Here is a 16581-nt window from a genome sequence, read left to right as displayed (position 1 = left end):
ACATGGAGGTGAAAATGGAATGGAAAATGGAAAACCTTCTGTATTTTTTATTTTTAAATCTTTTCATTTGGAGTATTATTATCGCAGCTAGCTAATGTCCATGTTACACACAATCCCTGGCAGAGAAGGCGAGGGCCACTACAGACCTTCCTCCTCCTTTGCCCGTGAGACTGTCCCTGGGCGCTTCTGGCTTTCCTCAGGGCCATCTCAGCACCTCGGAGCCACCCTAGCACATCCCTGGGGTGGTGGACCTTCAGTACCAAATACGTACGCGGTGATGTGAACAGAGAAACTCTGCCGAGACCAGAGAGATGCTCATCTTACGGCACAAGAATTGGTCCTTCACATCCCATATGGAAAAGTCGTATAGGATTGCTGGTTCCTTGCTTCCCTCTAAAATACCGTTGGGTTGGTAGCCAGAGCACTCAACATCTCCGTTCAATGTAAGGTCCAGCCTCAGTGTGCAGTTGACTCCCATCACCCAGTCAACTGGATTTAGTCTCATGCCTTGGGGATGCCCAAGCGTGCCAAGGACTGCTGCTACTCGGCGAACAGCAAGCCAATGCTTGTCTTTACAAAGCCCTTCTCAGCAATCACCTCCACATTTTTAGGAGAGCTTTCACCACCCAAACACTTCTTGAAGGTCTTGACACTTGTCCTGTTGGTTCAATTCTCTCAAAAGCAAACAGGCAGCAATGGGCATGGTGGCTCGGTCCCTCTGGGATCTCCAGCATCAGTTTTTGCTCACAGCAAACTATTTCCAGCCCTCTGTTCCCAACGTTCAATGTGAGGTGAAATGAAGAACACCCCAGGATCCTTCATGGGGAGAGGTGGGGCCGGAAAGTGCGTGGTCGAATCATCATGACCACCTTCTTCAGGGAGTAGTAGTCTGTGTCCTTCCACGAGTACCACACGATACCGTCCGGCCCCAGGATCTTGCGGTTTTTAATGGAGTATCGGCCGCCCTGTGATGCAGAGCAAGAAGGATGGTCAGGCATGGGAAACGCACAAAACCGTCATCTGGACGGGAGCATTGGAAAACCAATTGCTCTGAAACGCTGGAGCAAAGAGCTTAACAATGATGTGGTGAAAAGAGCACATAAAGCCCAACATATTTCAAATGGTCCCAATGGAGCTTGCATCCATCCATCCCAGGCTGCGTGAGTCACCCGTACCACAGGTTTCCACCATGCGGTCCCAGACCCCAACATGCAGAGGTGTCTCAATACTCGTGTCTGTCCCATGGTACTGAAAAGGTTGGACTGCCTTGGTACCCAGCACTCGTTTTGTCCCCTCCCTGGAAAGCAGAGGCTGGTAAAGCCAGGAAGGATTGCTATGATGTGAGGACCAACAGCATCCTCCCGGCCCTGGACCTCGTGTGCTAACGTCTGCATCCTCATCCCTCCGCTTTACCTTGTAGTACACCCCATTGAGGTTGGAGAAAAAGCACTGCTTGGAGAAAAAGCACTTTGCATCCTCATCCCTCCACCTTTCATAGAATCACAGAATCGTTTAGGTTGGAAAAGACCCATAAGATCATCGAGTCCAACTGTTAACCCAGCACTGCCAAGGCCACCACTAAACCCTGTCCCTCAGCACCACATCTCCCCGGCTTTTAAATCCCCCCAGGGATGGGGACTCAGCCCCTGCCCTGGGCAGCCTGGGCCAGGGCCTGGCAGCCCTTTGGGGGAAGAAGTTTTTCCCAATACCCAACCCAACCCTGCCCTGGCGCAGCTTGAGGCCGTTCCCTCTCGTCCCATCGCTTGTTCCTGGGGAGCAGAGACCGACCCCCCCGGCTCCAGCCTCCTTTCAGGCCGTTGCAGAGAGCGAGGAGGGCTCCCCTCAGCCTCCTCTTCTCCAGGCTGAGCCCCCCCAGCTCCCCCAGCCGCTCCTCCCCAGCCTTGTGCTCCAGCCCCTGCCCCAGCCTCGCTGCCCTGCTCTGGCCACGCTCCAGCCCCTCCATGGCCGCCTTGGGGTGCGGGGCCCAGCGCTGAGCACAGCATTCGAGGGGCGGCCTCCCCAGTGCCCAGCACAGGGGGACCATCCCTGCCCTGCTCCTGCTGGCCACACCATTCCTGACACAAGCCAGGGTGCCACTGGCCCTCTTGGCCACCTGGGCACCCTGCTGGCTCATGTCCAGCGGCTGTCGACCAGCACCCCCAGGCCCTTTCCCCCGGGCAGCTCCCAGCCGCTCCTCCCCACGCCTGCAGCGGTGCCTGGGGTTGCTGTGCCCCCAGGGCAGGACCCGGCCCTGAGCCTTGCTGCCCCTCACCCCGGGGCCTGGGCCCATCGCCCCGGCCTGGCCAGGGCCCTCTGCAGAGCCTCCTGCCCCCCAGCAGACCAACGCTCCCGCCCGACTGGGTGTCCCCTGCAAACTGGCTGAGGGTGCCCTCCATCCCCTCCTCCCGATCATCGATAAAGATATTTCCTTGTAGTACACTCCTTTGAAGCTGGTTGGAGAAAAAGCACCTTGCGTCCTCATTCCTCCACCTTACCTTGTAGTACACCCCGTTGAGGTTGGAGAAAAAGCACTGGTGGTACCACCAGCCTCCATGGGAAATCTCGGCGCAGATGTTCCCTGAGTCAGGCGTGCTGAAGCTCCTCTTGTTGTGGTACCAGGCAAAGGAATCCTCCACCGTCCCGCTGAACCCGTCCACGTGCAGGCGGTAATAGTTTGCCTCGTCCTCAATGCTGCAAGCAAGAAAAGTGGGACTATTTAATGGGGAGCGTTTGAGTCTCCTTTCCAACTTGGATACTACATTCCTGGTGTGGACACCTAGCAATCATGGAGCTGCTCTGGCCAGGCTCCCTGCTGTGATTCATCACCTCTAGAAGGCAAAGATGTTGTATTTTTGCCTTCTGTGGGACGTGCATGATTTTGTCATGACTCAGGGCACTTATTCTAGGGCTGAACTGGGCAGACCCTGACTCTAAAACCACAACAAAAGACTGCGGCAGCTTTGGCAAGACAGTCCCTCTAATTACACAGCACTGCCTCCTCTCTGCGTAACAAGCATCCCGCTCTTCACCTAGACTGAGCTAATTAGTAACCTGCCCTTGGGCTAGCAAAGGCTGAAGGTCACTGCCATTAGACAAGACGTCTGATGAGAAGAGTCAGGGTGACCCTTCAGAGCACACGTTGGCTAGTGGAGAACGCTCCATGGCATATTTAGGCAATGGGATTTTTTTCCCAGCAGTTTTGGGGTCTACTCAAAGCCTTCAAGCTTCAAGTGTCCATGAGGTGCGGTGCTCCCTTGGACATCCTCCCATGGCGGATTACTCCAGTCACCCACAAGCATTTCCAGTAGAGACGGGGAAGGAGTTCATCTGGGCCAGTCTAGACAGACTTGGTCACCTCTGATTAAGAAAGGATGTGGCTGACGTGGTATGGATAAATAAAACACCAGAGGAGGGGAAGAGCTGTAGACACTGAAGGACATTACATCAGGCCCAGCAAGTAAAAGCCATGAGTAAAGAGGGCAAAAATCAAAACGTGACTCTAAACCAGGGAGATGCTGGAGGACCTGTCCAGCAAGACCACAGGATTCAAAACCCTGATTTTGACACAGAGCTCAATAATTTTGGCAGAAAAAATACCCCTAAGCAGCTGGGGACTGCCCGTGGGTCCTACATCCCTGGGGCTGTGGATGTTGGCCATGGCTGAACAACACTGTACATTTGCTAGCTCACACCCAGGCTTCGACCCGGAGCAAAAATTGGTGGTCAAATCCAGGTGAGGAAGAAAGGATAGACAGCCTGGGCCCAGCAAGAAGAGCTCTCTAGACAGAGTCACTCTGACTTCAGTGGGGTTCCCATGCCTGAAGGTCTCCCAGCATTGAACCAGTTGCATCTATGAGAATCAGGGAAGGCCATCCCACTTTCTACCTGAAGACCTGGTAGAAGGCGTGCTTGTGCTTGTTGTTCCAGTCCTCCAGGTCGATGCGCAGGGAGTAGTCCCCTTGGCTCGTCATCTTGTGGATGTTCTCGTTGCCCAGCCAGAACTCGCCATTGAGGTCCCCAAAGCCCTCCTTGTACTCATTCCAGGTCCGGTTGAAGTCAACGGAGCCATCCTGACGCCTCTGAATGACTGTCCAGCCCCCACCTGCCAGGAGAGAGATAATGTCAAATGGGAGTCTCCAGGGAGCATCCAAGGGTCCCAGACAGACCCCTTACTGGTGTCACCTCTGAGGATCCATCTGCAGCTCGGCAAGGTATCTCCTTGTCATGTGGCCTTCCACCAACTGGCAAAATACAGTGTCGGTTGCTGCAGGGGGATAAGACGTGGTGCCCGTCATAGCTCACAGAAAAAGGTTCCCACCTCTCCCATGTCGGTTCGTGGTGGCATTCCCCTGTTGACTGTCAGAGGGTCATCCCAGATCTTAAGGTGGTTTTAAATGAGAGAGATGGTAGTTTTTGGGAGGCAAATGTTTTGGGACTGGAACAAACTAGAGATCCTGGAGTTTGGAGATTATTATGTACTGTTCCTGCAGCACCACAGAGGCACACGAGCTCTCCCAGTATTGTCTCACTGTCTCCATCTGCTCTCCCATCTGTCCAAATCCCTCTCTCCTCTCTCATTTTATTCCAATGTTATAAGCTTGGGGCGGCGGGGGACAGGACCGGGGCCATCTTTTTATTTGCTGTTTGTACAGCCTGTCACTTTACAGTGTCCAAGATTGTGTTGATGGTCATGCAAATAATAGTAATGACATAACAGAGACCACATTGTCTGACCAGCCTGTTTCTTAACGAGCACGTGCATCCCAAAGCTGCAGTCACCTGTAGATACTACAATAGGGGAGATGCCTACGTGTGAGAAGCTGAACCCCTTCCTCCAGCATGGGACGTGTTGCTGTGACACCTCCAGGCTGGAGCAGATCCATGGGGCAATGGGCTGACGATCCACCGCCCCATTTCCCTGACGATTGTCATTATCCTTCCAAAACTCAAGTGGCGCAAACTAATTTTGCTAGTAAGTTTGTGCCTTGGGATGACAGTAGCGTGCTCTGTATGGATATTTAGACAGCAAGGGTGTGGGAGGTCACCTGCTCCCTCATTTATACTCCAAAATATCTGTGGGAGAGGATCTACCTCCCCTCTCCTTACTTCAGCACAGCTACAATTAGCGGTTGCCCACACATAGCCCTCCACCACCCGGAGATGCTCCAGATACCCCCCCGGTGACCAACTGCTGCTCCAGAAGGGCTTCTCTTTCCCTAAGCCCTGTGTCACACCCACTAGTGCATTGCAAATATCTTGGATGCATGAGGACATCTCAAAGAACACTAAACCCCGGTATTTAGGCAACTGAATCCCGGCCGTAATGTCTGGTTTGAACTCTTCATCCAAATCCCTCCTTTAGTCAGCAGAAAGGACAAGTCCTCCGTCCCTGGAGAAGAGCCCTTCTGGAGCTGCTACTCTCGCTGACTATAATGTAGCTTCAAAATAGCTCAGATATAAGACACAACTCTCAGGTTAGACAAATCCCACCCAAAGTTCTTCTAGAAGCTGTTGTCGGTGCCTCCTGCAGTACCTTCGGTGTCCATCTCACACAGCACTTCGATAGGCATCCCTCCGACCGAGGGCATGATGCTGTAGACCCCAGAGCGCCGGAGCCCGTTGTAGTAAACGGAAGCACAGTCGATGGGGCAGTTCCTGGCGTGCTTCACCTCTGAGCGAGAAAGCAGAGAAACACGGCATTTAGGGCACAGCACGGAGAAAGGGGCACGCAGCCCAAACCAATATCGTTCCCATGCAATCGTAATGCAGAGCTGGAAATATAAACCTGGATCCAGAGCTGCTTCTGAAGCTGAAAGCCTCTGCAGCACGCTGGCTTCACACCCGAGAGCAGGGGCTTATTAGCGATAAGGTTCGTTAACACAGATCTGCACTTAAGGATGCTGTGGCTGGGGAACGATCTTCAGTTCCACCGGTTCTGTAACGGCAACGCAGGAATGAGGCGTGTTTTGCCAGGCTCAAATTAGATTATATCTCACACCAAAATGTCTCATACATTGACAAAGAACAGGGTGGTTGTGGAGCAATGGTCGGTGTAGATAATAGCAGGGAGTTTTTCTTCTCCCAAACTGCTGCGGTGGGTTTTGTCTTACAAGGAAAGGGGATCAAAATCATTCTGGAAAACTTAGAGATGTTTTTAACTGGGATACTTCAGGTGGGATTTATTTCACCTGGCAGCAGCCATCTATACTTCGGGCAGGTGGTCCCAGCTAGTCCTTAAAGACTTCTGCAGAGGGCAGCTTGTCCTGGCTTTACGTGGGAGAGGAGAGAAGAGCCGCTCTCCCCGTCTCCTTCCATCACCTACCAAAGGAGCTCAGCTGAGTTCTCTGCACAGAGATGCGCGGTGACATCCGAGATGCCCCGGGCTTGGCTTTCAGCTGTCCCGTGTAGGTCCTGTCTTGTATCTGCCAGGCTTATGTGGATGTCTTGGATGCTCCAGAGTATTTCGGGTGGCACTAGGTGTCAGCTGAACTGACACCCCAGTCATAGCAGTGGAAAGAGCACGCTGAATTGCTCTCGATCCACGCGCTGTTTGCCTCCTTATCTTAAATACCCAGCTCACGTGGGGACACGCGTATGTAGACACCCAACATGAAGCATCTTCCTCTGTGAGCTGAGCCTCCTTGCTGGGATGAATCCCATCTTCAGAAAGAAAGGCACAAAGGCAGCTCACACAGGCAGCTCCCCTTCCTTTTACTCATACAGCTAGACCAGTCTGAAGCACAGCGTGGCCTGAATACCAGACTGGGATCACTGGGAGGACCAGGAACCTGAGGAAGGGAGGGAGCAGAAAGCATGCGTAGGAGATTGCCCTTCCAGGAGGCACGAAAAAAGGATGAGACCACAGGACCGGCAGATAACGAAAGCTCCTTGTGAATGGGAAAGTAAGTCCGGGGGGGAACGATGGATGAATAGTTGCAACATCCCAGCCCACCAACGGGAGGGCATGGTGGCTGGGAGGTCCCCCGCAGGCTGGTGACAGCTTGGGGACACCCTTTGAGGTTGGCACCAACCAGCAGTGCTGCTGCGGGGGAGCGTGTGGGAGAAACCAGTTGTGCGCAGCAAGCAAGAGGTCAGGGAGCGGCAATCTAGACCCAACAAGCATCCAGGACAGCAGGCAGAGCCCGATCCCACCTAAAGTTAATCAGCTAAAAGTGCTACTTCAACCAGCGGCATTCAGGCTGGCATTCTCCGGGCCAGAGAAGTCACCATCCCGGTCATGCCAAGTTATGGAGATGAATCCCAGCTCTGGCTTGCAGGTGATGGTCATGGGTGTAGACATCAACTCGGACGTCCTGGTTTTGCACAGAGCATTTCTTGCTCAGGGCTCAGAGGCCCCTGGAAGCAGGTACCAGTTTATGCTACCTCCACCACAACATGGATGGCCAAAAGAGCTTTAAACGAGCACAACACAAAGGGCTTAGACTAGTTGGCTCAAGTAACATGGCTTTCCCCCAGAGATGTCACCAGCTCAAATCAAACCAAGGTTGGTAGGTGAAAGCCATCAGTGGTTCAGCTGCACGTGCTGCCTGAGTCATCCCATCCAGCCTGCTCCTCGATGGAGAAGACAGATGCCATCTTTAAAGTCCCTCGACCACAGTTCACCAACGGCTGGAAGACTATTCAGAAATATCGCTTCATCCTTCTCCGCTGCTCCTGCTGGATATCTGCTGCAGGAGGTGGGATTTGGGGCACGGGGACCCGACTGGCACATCTGGTCTTGTCTTCTCAAGGAGCACCATCCCCTTGCCGCAGACCCAGAGGCTCAAACAGGTCGCAAAAACAACTCAGTTTCCCTCTAGCACCTCAAGGTTGAGCTTTGCAGATTCTCGCTATGGTAGGCCCTGGTCAAAATGTTTTCATGGCAGGGGGTTCTTTGGCAGAAAATGGGGTTTTAGTCAAACCGAACCTTGAATTCTTTAATTGAAAGATCCTGTGTTTGCTAAAACACAAAGAAAACATTCCAAGAACTAACAAGGAAAACAACTGAAAACCTGGCAAAAATTTAAATGCATTCGTTAAAAAAAGAGTGTGTGAGAAATAACAGAAAATAGTTGTTTTTCAAAGCTGAGGAGTTTCACCAAAGCCCTAATTTCATGCTGTGAAAAATTTAATTAAAAAAAATTAAATTAATTAAAATTTAAAATTTTAAAAAATTAAGAAAAAAAATCTTGGTTTTTTGGTCAGGTTTTTTGGATGGCAAAACAGTCCCTGGAGCTGGGAGGAAGGCGCACGCAGCTGACGGCGGGTGGGGTGATGGTGGGAGCAATGCCAATCTCGGAGCCCGAGCTGGTCCCCGAGAGCATCCCACACCATCCCAGGAGAGAAAAAGGAGCCACCGAGGGACAGGACCCTTCTCCTGGACGGCATGGAAACCATCCCCAGAGGGGTCCATTGCTCTGAGGAGCCCTCCCGGCAGCCTTGGAAAGGCAAGTTGGGTGAGATCAGACTCCTGGCCAATGCAAAGGGGATTTAAAGCAGTTTTCCCACACTCTTTCCCTACAACCCCCGCCTTGAGAGAGGTCCTAAGGGTGAAGCATCCCCTCCCACCCTGCTCCAGCAGCTCCCCATCACCTGGATGGTGCATCTCCTCCTGCAGCCTCATCTCGGCGGGGCCGAGGCAGGTGGGGTTACGCCAGGCCCAGTCGGTCAGGACGGAGATGTTGTTTATCTGCGCCTGCATGTCGTAGAGCAACGTGGCCTGGATGTGCTGCAGGGTGCTGGCCTCGCTGTACCGATGCTCCAGGTCCTGCACCCGTTGGGCCAAGCTGTGGTTCCGGCCGACCGCCTCCTCATGCTGCGGGCAGGGAGAAAGGTGGGATGGGGGGATGCCTGGGGACCGGCACGGAGCTGGGGGCATGGCCCAGGGACGGGCAGGTAGGGGAGCACGCGGGCGGAGGAGTGCTCGTTGCATGCACCAACGAAGACCAAGGATGCCAAGGATGGTGCCTGCACCCTCACCATCGTCCTGTGGTCCCATACCAGCCCCCAGCCCACCGTGGGAGCCACAGGCAGCTCGATATTCCCAGGCTGTGGTGCAGGCAGGGCGTGCACAGGCAAGCCGAGGGCTGCAAGAGCAAGGCAAGTGTATAGGGTTCCTCTCCAAACACCCTCCTGTCTGCAACCCATTGCAACACAGATGTGGCTTCTATGTATTTAGCAATGCCACCCTGGCTGGGTTTTCCTTCCAAAAAGTTGTCCAATCTCCCCTTGAACCATATAACGTTTTATAACTTTATAAGGAGCTCCACAGCTTATTGACACCTTGCATGGTGAGCCACCTCCTGCTCTTTGGGCAACGGCTGGTGTCCTGCAAACAGCAATGACCACATCCATGCTATGCAAGGAGTGGGTGTGATACGGGACCCCAGTCCCCTTCACGACCCTTTTACTGCTTGTTTTTAGGACAACCAGACTCTGATCCTACATAAAATGTAGGTACAAGCTGGCTGGAGATGCCCACAGCTCATACCAGGAGATGGGCACCCTGAGCCCCACCAGCACGCACCGAACATGCCCAGACGCAGTCACCGCAGACACGCTCGTCTCTCTTGTTCAGTGCTCCCTGTCCATTAGATGGCAGAACAGGCCTTAAACAGCACCTCCAAAATCCCACAGCAGCCTGGGAACCCCCCATTCCCTCCCCTGGGCGATAAAACAGCTCTACACCGTGCTCCCCAATACCCTCCCGTGGGTCCGGCAATCCCGTACCCCCATCTGCGATGGAGGGATGCTGGTTCTCCACCAGCACTGCCCTTCCCTGTCCCCTGATGGGGACATCTCTTCCTCCATCACCCGCTCGGCATCACTGCCTTGGGGCTCACAAGCCACCCCAAAGACCCTGAAAATAAATGAGTTTATTTTCTCACCTTCCTCTCCCCAGCATCAGGGCCAAAGCTGGATTTTTAGGTGCCCGTGCAAGCGTGTGGCTTATTAAATATCCCTGGGGATACAGAGATCTGGCACTTGGCTCATCACGACCTGCAAAACTGCAGTGGTGCTGCTGAGGGTTGGGAATTTCCTTCAGCTGGAAGGGGTTTGCATGCCCAGGTTATGGTTTTTTCCCTTCCAGCTGCTCCCAGGACCCGGCTCACACCTCGGTCCCCATTCCTTGGTCCCCATTCCTGCCAGGACACGTCTCAGCTTGCTGTTCCCTGGAGATGGCATCGCCGCTGCTGGGTTATTGTAACAATAACTAATGGCAGCTCTGCAATACCCTTCCCAATGTTGCTTAGGAATTGCCTGCATGGCCCTGCTAAAAGCCCACCAAACCTGCCTGCATCCCAAAATCCAGCGCAGCTAGATAGGCGGGGGCAGCAAGGTGGGGATTACGGCGTGCAACGGCACAGCGCTTTCCTTCTCAGGGCTGCGATGTCTCCAGCTCCACCATAAATCAGCCGTCCCTCCCACCTGCTCTGTGAGCTGGGACTGATACAGGCTTCTTCCAGCTCCCTTCACCCACGCATCAGCTCTCCGAGTAAACCCCATGATGCTTTCTCCCAGACAGTCCCCTCCTCCACAGTTGATACCTTTTTTTCCTTGCTGCTGATTAAAAACGGCACAGCCAGCCCACCGCGACCGTGCCCCGATGCTGCTCCCTTCGCCGCATCCCTCTGCTCCGGTGGGACAGGGGCTGGATTTTTGCACAGCGGGGTCCTGCTCTGTGCATGACCCAGCCGTGCAAATGCAATAGGACTGGAAATGCACAGGGAGGGCTGGGCGAGGGGGTTCCTTTTGCTCCCTAAATCATAGAATCATCGAATCACCGAATGGTTTGGGATGGAAGGGACCTCCAAAGGCCACCCAGTCCCACCCCTGCCATGGGCAGGGACAGCTTCACCCAGACCAGGGTGCTCAGAGCCCCGTCCAACCTGGCCTTGAATGTGGCCAGGGATGGGGCATCTCCCACCGCTCTGGGCAACCTGGGCCAGTGCCTCACCACCCTCATGCTGGAAGGAGGGAGGTGGGGAGGGAAGAAAGGACATAGATGGGGCAAATGTGACCCAATCTGGGTGTCCCTGTTAGCCCGAGCGGAGCTGTGACCTGAAAGAGCCCGTTGCTCTCGCTCGGCTCCGAAAGGGATGCTGAGCTCAGAGAGACGTCTCCGCTCGGACAGACAAGCCCACGCTGAGCTCCCGGAGAAATAACTGACAGCAAACCCTGGGGAGACCAACCGGCAGCAGCCGGAGGCTGATTTATGAAGACGGATTAAGGGAGCAACAGCTCCTCAGTGGGAGGAACGGAGGTGGAGGAGACCTACCTAGGCTGACGCAGCGGGGGATTCGGCAGGGCGACTCCGGGGAGATGCGAGGGGATGGAGGAGGAAAGCAGCTTCCCAGGCTGGGCACAGGCATTGGGAAGTTGCCAGACCAATGCAGCGGGAAAACTCCTTACGGGAGGGTCCCGAAGCTGGCGGGGAGCAGAGGCGAGCAGCTCAGCAGCCGCTGCTGCCTCTGGTTTCCTCCATTTACCCATAACTCCCCATGCTTCTTGCTTTCCCCCCGCTCCGGTGCTTGGAGGGTGACAGGACACACCCATTGCCATCAGTTAAATTCTACAGATTTTGTTTTCTTCCTTCTTCTTCCAGGACTCCCATCCCTTTATTTTTTTAGACTCATGTAAAAAAACTAAGATTGGAAGAAATGGCTGGAGGTCTCCAGCCCACCCCCCTGCAGAAAACAGGGCCAATTTCCCAGCTGGATCCAATCTCCCAGCTGGATCCAATCTCCCAGCTGGATCCAGTTGCTCAGGGCCCTTTCCAATTGAGGTCTGAAACTCTATAGATGATCCCAAAAGATCTCAGAGGATGTCCCCTTTCTGAGGGCAACAGTATCTTGGTGGCGTGGATTTTGCTGGCACTGTCCCCCAGGGATGAACCACTTGGAGACACCTCGGTGGGACCTGGCTGCTCCGGGACACCTGGGTGCACCCTGTGTCCCTCTGCTCTCCTTGTAGGGTGAGGAGCCCAGCAGCACCCCACAGCAGACATCTCCTTCAGAACTCCTCACCCGGGCTCCCATTAAGGAGAAATGAGCTCTCCCAACTCATCCCATCCTCCGGGAGACATCCAAGAGGTCCTAGCAGCACCTATGTCTGCATTCACTGCTCAGATCTCTACGAGATCGGCTGGATCCCACAGAGACCCTTGCATGGCAGACATGGGAGGTGGGCAAGAGGAATCCCACCCTTTGGTGCTGCTCCAGAAGCATCCTTGTCCACCAGCTTGCACAGGAGAGCCAGGGTATGGTGTGAGAGCATCCAGCATCTGTCTAAGGATGATTCAATAAAAAAAAAAAATAGCAAATAGCAGGGAAACAAATAATAAACTAAAAAAATGACATAGAAATTATCAGGCAGGTGATAAGGGAGACAACTAGGAAGAGCAGAGGCTTCAGCCGCTGCCGATGGGCCAGGAAGGGACCTGCTGGGGCATGGCCTTGAACAGGGTCCACCTGAGCCCTGCAGCAGGTAAGAAGGGGGAAACACAGTTATCAGGAGTATTACGGGCTTGTGGGACTCTGCGAGAGTTATTATGGGATCTTCAGGGGAAAGACTAAAGGTGGGGAAAGGAGGGGAGGTGAGGGATGGGGAATGAGTGTAGGAAAACGGAGAGATGGGGGAATTAAGGACTGGACATGCTTAAACCAGCTGCCAGTCAGTGCCCGTGTCCGACTGAGCCTGATCACTGCAGGCTGATTTCTCTTATCCAGCCCTTTCTTTAGCTTATATTTTTCAGCGCAATCTCGCTCTCTCCTATGTGTGAGTGCTGCAGGGTGTAAGCGCCTGCAGCTGGAGGGACATGGGCCATAGGGCTCACAGGTCTAGGGCAGGGTGTACATGCACGTGTGCAGGCACGTCCGGGTGTATGTGCGTATACACGTATGTGTATGTGCGTGTATGAGGGGTCTAAACACCAGCAGCTGGAAAGACCTGGGAGTGTTTTTATTTCCCCAGTGAATTTAATTGTGTGTATGTAACTCGCTGGCAAACTTCAGTCTGGAGCAGCCGGTGAGCAGGAGAGCAGCACGCAGGGTAAGAAGGTGCAGGACCTGGGCATGGATATTATCACTGAATCATAGAATCAAAGAATTGTTTAGGTTGGAAAAGACCTTTAACACCATCGAGTCCAACCGTTAACCCAGCACTGCCAAGGCCACCACTAAACCATGTCCCTCAGCACCACATCTCCCTGGCTTTTAAATCCCCCCAGGGATGGGGACTCAGCCCCTGCCCCGGGCAGCCTGGGCCAGGCCCTGACAGCCCTTTGGGGGAAGAAGTTTTTCCCCATACCCAACCCAAACCTGCCCTGGCGCAGCTTGAGGCCGTTCCCTCTCGTCCCATCGCTTGTTCCTGGGGAGCAGAGACCGACCCCCCCGGCTCCAGCCTCCTTTCAGGCCGTTGCAGAGAGCGATGAGGGCTCCCCTCAGCCTCCTCTTCTCCAGGCTGAGCCCCCCCAGCTCCCCCAGCCGCTCCTCCCCAGCCTTGTGCTCCAGCCCCTGCCCCAGCCTCGCTGCCCTGCTCTGGCCACGCTCCAGCCCCTCCATGGCCGCCTTGGGGTGCGGGGCCCAGCGCTGAGCACAGGGTTTGGGGTGAATTAGATGGACTGGGAGCCCACGCTCCACATCTAATTCCCTCGCCTGAACACCGAGTGTCCTGTTTGAGGCCATGAGCTCAGCTCCTTCTACAGCCACCACCAGGCAACTCGCATCTCCGGAGGGAGCTCGATTCTCCCTCTTCCCTCTGACTCTGAAGAGACCCTGCACAACTGCCATTGACCGAACACCTTGCCTTTAGATGGGTCATTTCAGAGTCTGGAAATGAAGAATGGATTAAGAGCATGAACACTGCAGGGAAAATATTTAGTGCATCTCCCTCCTTGGCTCTGAGCTGGAGAGGTCAGCGAAAGAGCTGCAGCTCCAGGCAGCACAGAAGTGCGTTTTGGGGCCAGTGCTGGGATTGGGGAAGGACAGATTAAACAGCCCTAAGGGACAAAATGTCACCAGGGGATGAATGCGGGAAGTCGGGAGACCGAAGACCTATTGCACCAGCTTGTCCCAGTGCAAGTGCAAGGAGAAAATGGGAGAGGAGCAGTGGAAAGCGGGCAAGAAGGCAGGATGGGGGACAGGGGCCAACACGGGAGGAGGGACCCTGGGTGGGGGGCAGCGAGTGGGTCTGCCCGAGCACCCATCCTGACTCACGTGCCTCCCACCCTTCCTCCATCGCGCCAGGAACACCTCACTCCCACGGAGACCCCCACGGCACAGACGCCCACCCAACAGCGTGGCCATCGCAACGCTCAAACAGCCCTGCAGCCTCCGGCACGGCCTCTCCCTCCCCACGGGGCTGCTCGAAGGAGGCTTTCCGAACAGGGACCCCAAGGGCCAGGATGAAAGGAAGCTGAACAGAGAATAAATCACCCCCAGAGCCAGACCGTATCAGACCTCAACTCCTCCAAGAGCAAAGACAAGGGTGCTATTCACCCAGCGGTCTCGGGGCTCTTCCAGCTGACACCAGTAGATTGCTGCTGGTTCTTCTGCGCATCTCATCAACAGCCAAGACATCTCAGCTGGGAAACGACTCCTACAGCCAGCAAAAACACACCCTGCTCCCTCCCTGCTCCTGGTTACAGCCCTTTGCGAGCTGCTGCTTGCCACTGCCGACAGCCAAGCCAAGCGTTTGCCGGGCAAAGCCACGGGACGGTGCCAAACATCTGAGAGCTTCGGAGGTGCCAAATAAAGTTGGGAGAAAATGTGTTAGCGTGAAGCTGCAGGCTGCGGGGCTGGTGAATGGAGATGGGGTGGGATGAGCACCCGAAAGGAGACTGCAGGAAGGGTGCTGCGGGCTGGAGGTCAGGGCTTCTCCTGCTCAGCCATGGCCATCAGCGATGTGGTCCTTCACTGGCCACCCAAAACTCCAGATCTAGTCTGGGATCCCACTATGGGCAATGGGATAGATCAGCAACCCCTTCTAGGCAGGCTCGAAGGTGGAGGAGATAGCACAGATAAAACACCAAAGGGTTTGTGGCTAATGTTAAGAAAGATCAGCCCTGGAAGGCTCCTGAGCCATCACAGTAGGAGCAGCTGGGGTTTAATGGATATCGCAGTCCGTGGTCAGAACAACACCATATGCTTCACCAGGTGTCCTCCCCCTGCAACTGCTGGGAGCTGGAAGGGACCATGGGGAGGGACCGTGGGCACCCGCACGGAGGGGGTCTGCGAAGGGCAACACTTTACCTGGAGCTCGAGGACTTTGATGCGGTGCCGGTGGTTCCTCAGCTCCTCCTGTAGCTCTGAAATGAACTCCCGCAGCTCCAGGACCTGTTGCTTGCGTTCCTCATTCTCGTGGAGCCAGTAGGACACCTCATCGGTGCAACGAAACATGTCCGGGCATCGCTGCTCGTCCCCCTGCGGCAGCGTGGCCACGATCTTACAGCGGCCGTTGGGCAGCACCTGGTTGCTGTACTCCCCGCACTGGATCAGGCCCGTGCCCTCCTTGGGACCCTCGTGGTCTCTGTATGCCGCAGGCAGGGATTTCTGCAGCGAGGGGTTGCTCAGCGTGGCCAGGAGGATGAGGGATAGCAAACCTGCCCTGGTAGAGGCGGTGCCGGGGCAGACCTCCATCAGGCAGGTGAGGATGGTCCCCGGGGATGACCCCACGTGTCTCATCATCAAACACCGTCGGGGAGAAAGGTGGCAGTCCCCAGGGCATAACACCAGGTCTTCTCCTGAGAGTTAGCGGGTGAGGTTGCAGCTATATGGGACCAGAGCATCAGCAGGGAATCCAGAGCTCCTGCCAAGGGGGTCACTGCAGGCAAGGGACTCGCCTGTCCCCGTAGAGCATCCTCCCTGGCGTCACCCTGTGGCCACCAAGCTGGGACCAGCTTCGGCAGGAGATCCCCCGCTCTCCTGGCCAGGCTCCACCGGCTTCGTGGGCTGCGTTTCCCCTCCTGCAGAGCTGCCGGTTGGCTTGGAGGATGCTGAGGTCTGGCTGGGGGTGGTCAGCCCCTCGGGCAGGGCTTTCTGTCCATGCAGGACCGTGCACGGGAAGGAGCTGGCTCCCCTGGACAGGGCATCCCGCTACGCCACTGCTCCCTGAAATGGGAACCAGAGCAGGGAGAGAGGTGATGGAGAGGAAGGATGAGCAACCAACCCTCCCCACCGTGCTGCCCACCCACAGCAAACCAACAGGTCCTCCCACCTTTCCCAGCCCTCTCCAGCCATCCCCATGGCCCAGGGACACAAGGCGCGGATTTGGGGCTCTTTCCATGTCCCTGTCTATGACATTTTCTTGGCAGATGTAACTATAAATGGAGTTATCAAGTGAATGGTGTCCATCTACATGGGCAGCCCAGACCACCAACCCATCCCCAGGGCAGTTTGGATGGGCCCTGGCCGTGGGCTGGCTGCCCCACATGGGCTCAGGTCCAAGGGGGGATGGAGGGATGGTGGCCTGGCCACCATCCAGGCAGGAAAAATACATGACATGGTCCCTTTTATCCAGAGAAATTGGGTTCCCCTTGCAGCCAGAGCTGCCCTCTGATCCCCGCCCGTCACTGGGGCTCCC

General features: G+C 55.2%; 1 protein-coding gene across 1 annotated transcript; it reads right to left on the bottom strand.

Moving 5' to 3' along the window:
• Positions 1 to 818: 818 nt before the first annotated feature.
• Positions 819 to 15683, bottom strand: LOC309587395 (techylectin-5B-like; the record flags this gene model as incomplete). Its single annotated transcript, XM_082305512.1, has 6 exons — positions 819 to 965; positions 2496 to 2691; positions 3886 to 4102; positions 5534 to 5671; positions 8593 to 8815; positions 15252 to 15683. The coding sequence occupies 6 exons, from the start codon at positions 15681 to 15683 to the stop codon at positions 819 to 821; spliced, it is 1353 nt and encodes a 450-aa protein (XP_082161638.1).
• Positions 15684 to 16581: the final 898 nt, after the last annotated feature.

The sequence above is a fragment of the Platalea leucorodia genome, assembly GCF_965183815.1.
Source record: "Platalea leucorodia genome assembly, chromosome: 3".
NCBI lineage: Eukaryota > Metazoa > Chordata > Aves > Pelecaniformes > Threskiornithidae > Platalea > Platalea leucorodia.
This window is presented reverse-complemented; position numbering and strand designations above follow the sequence as displayed.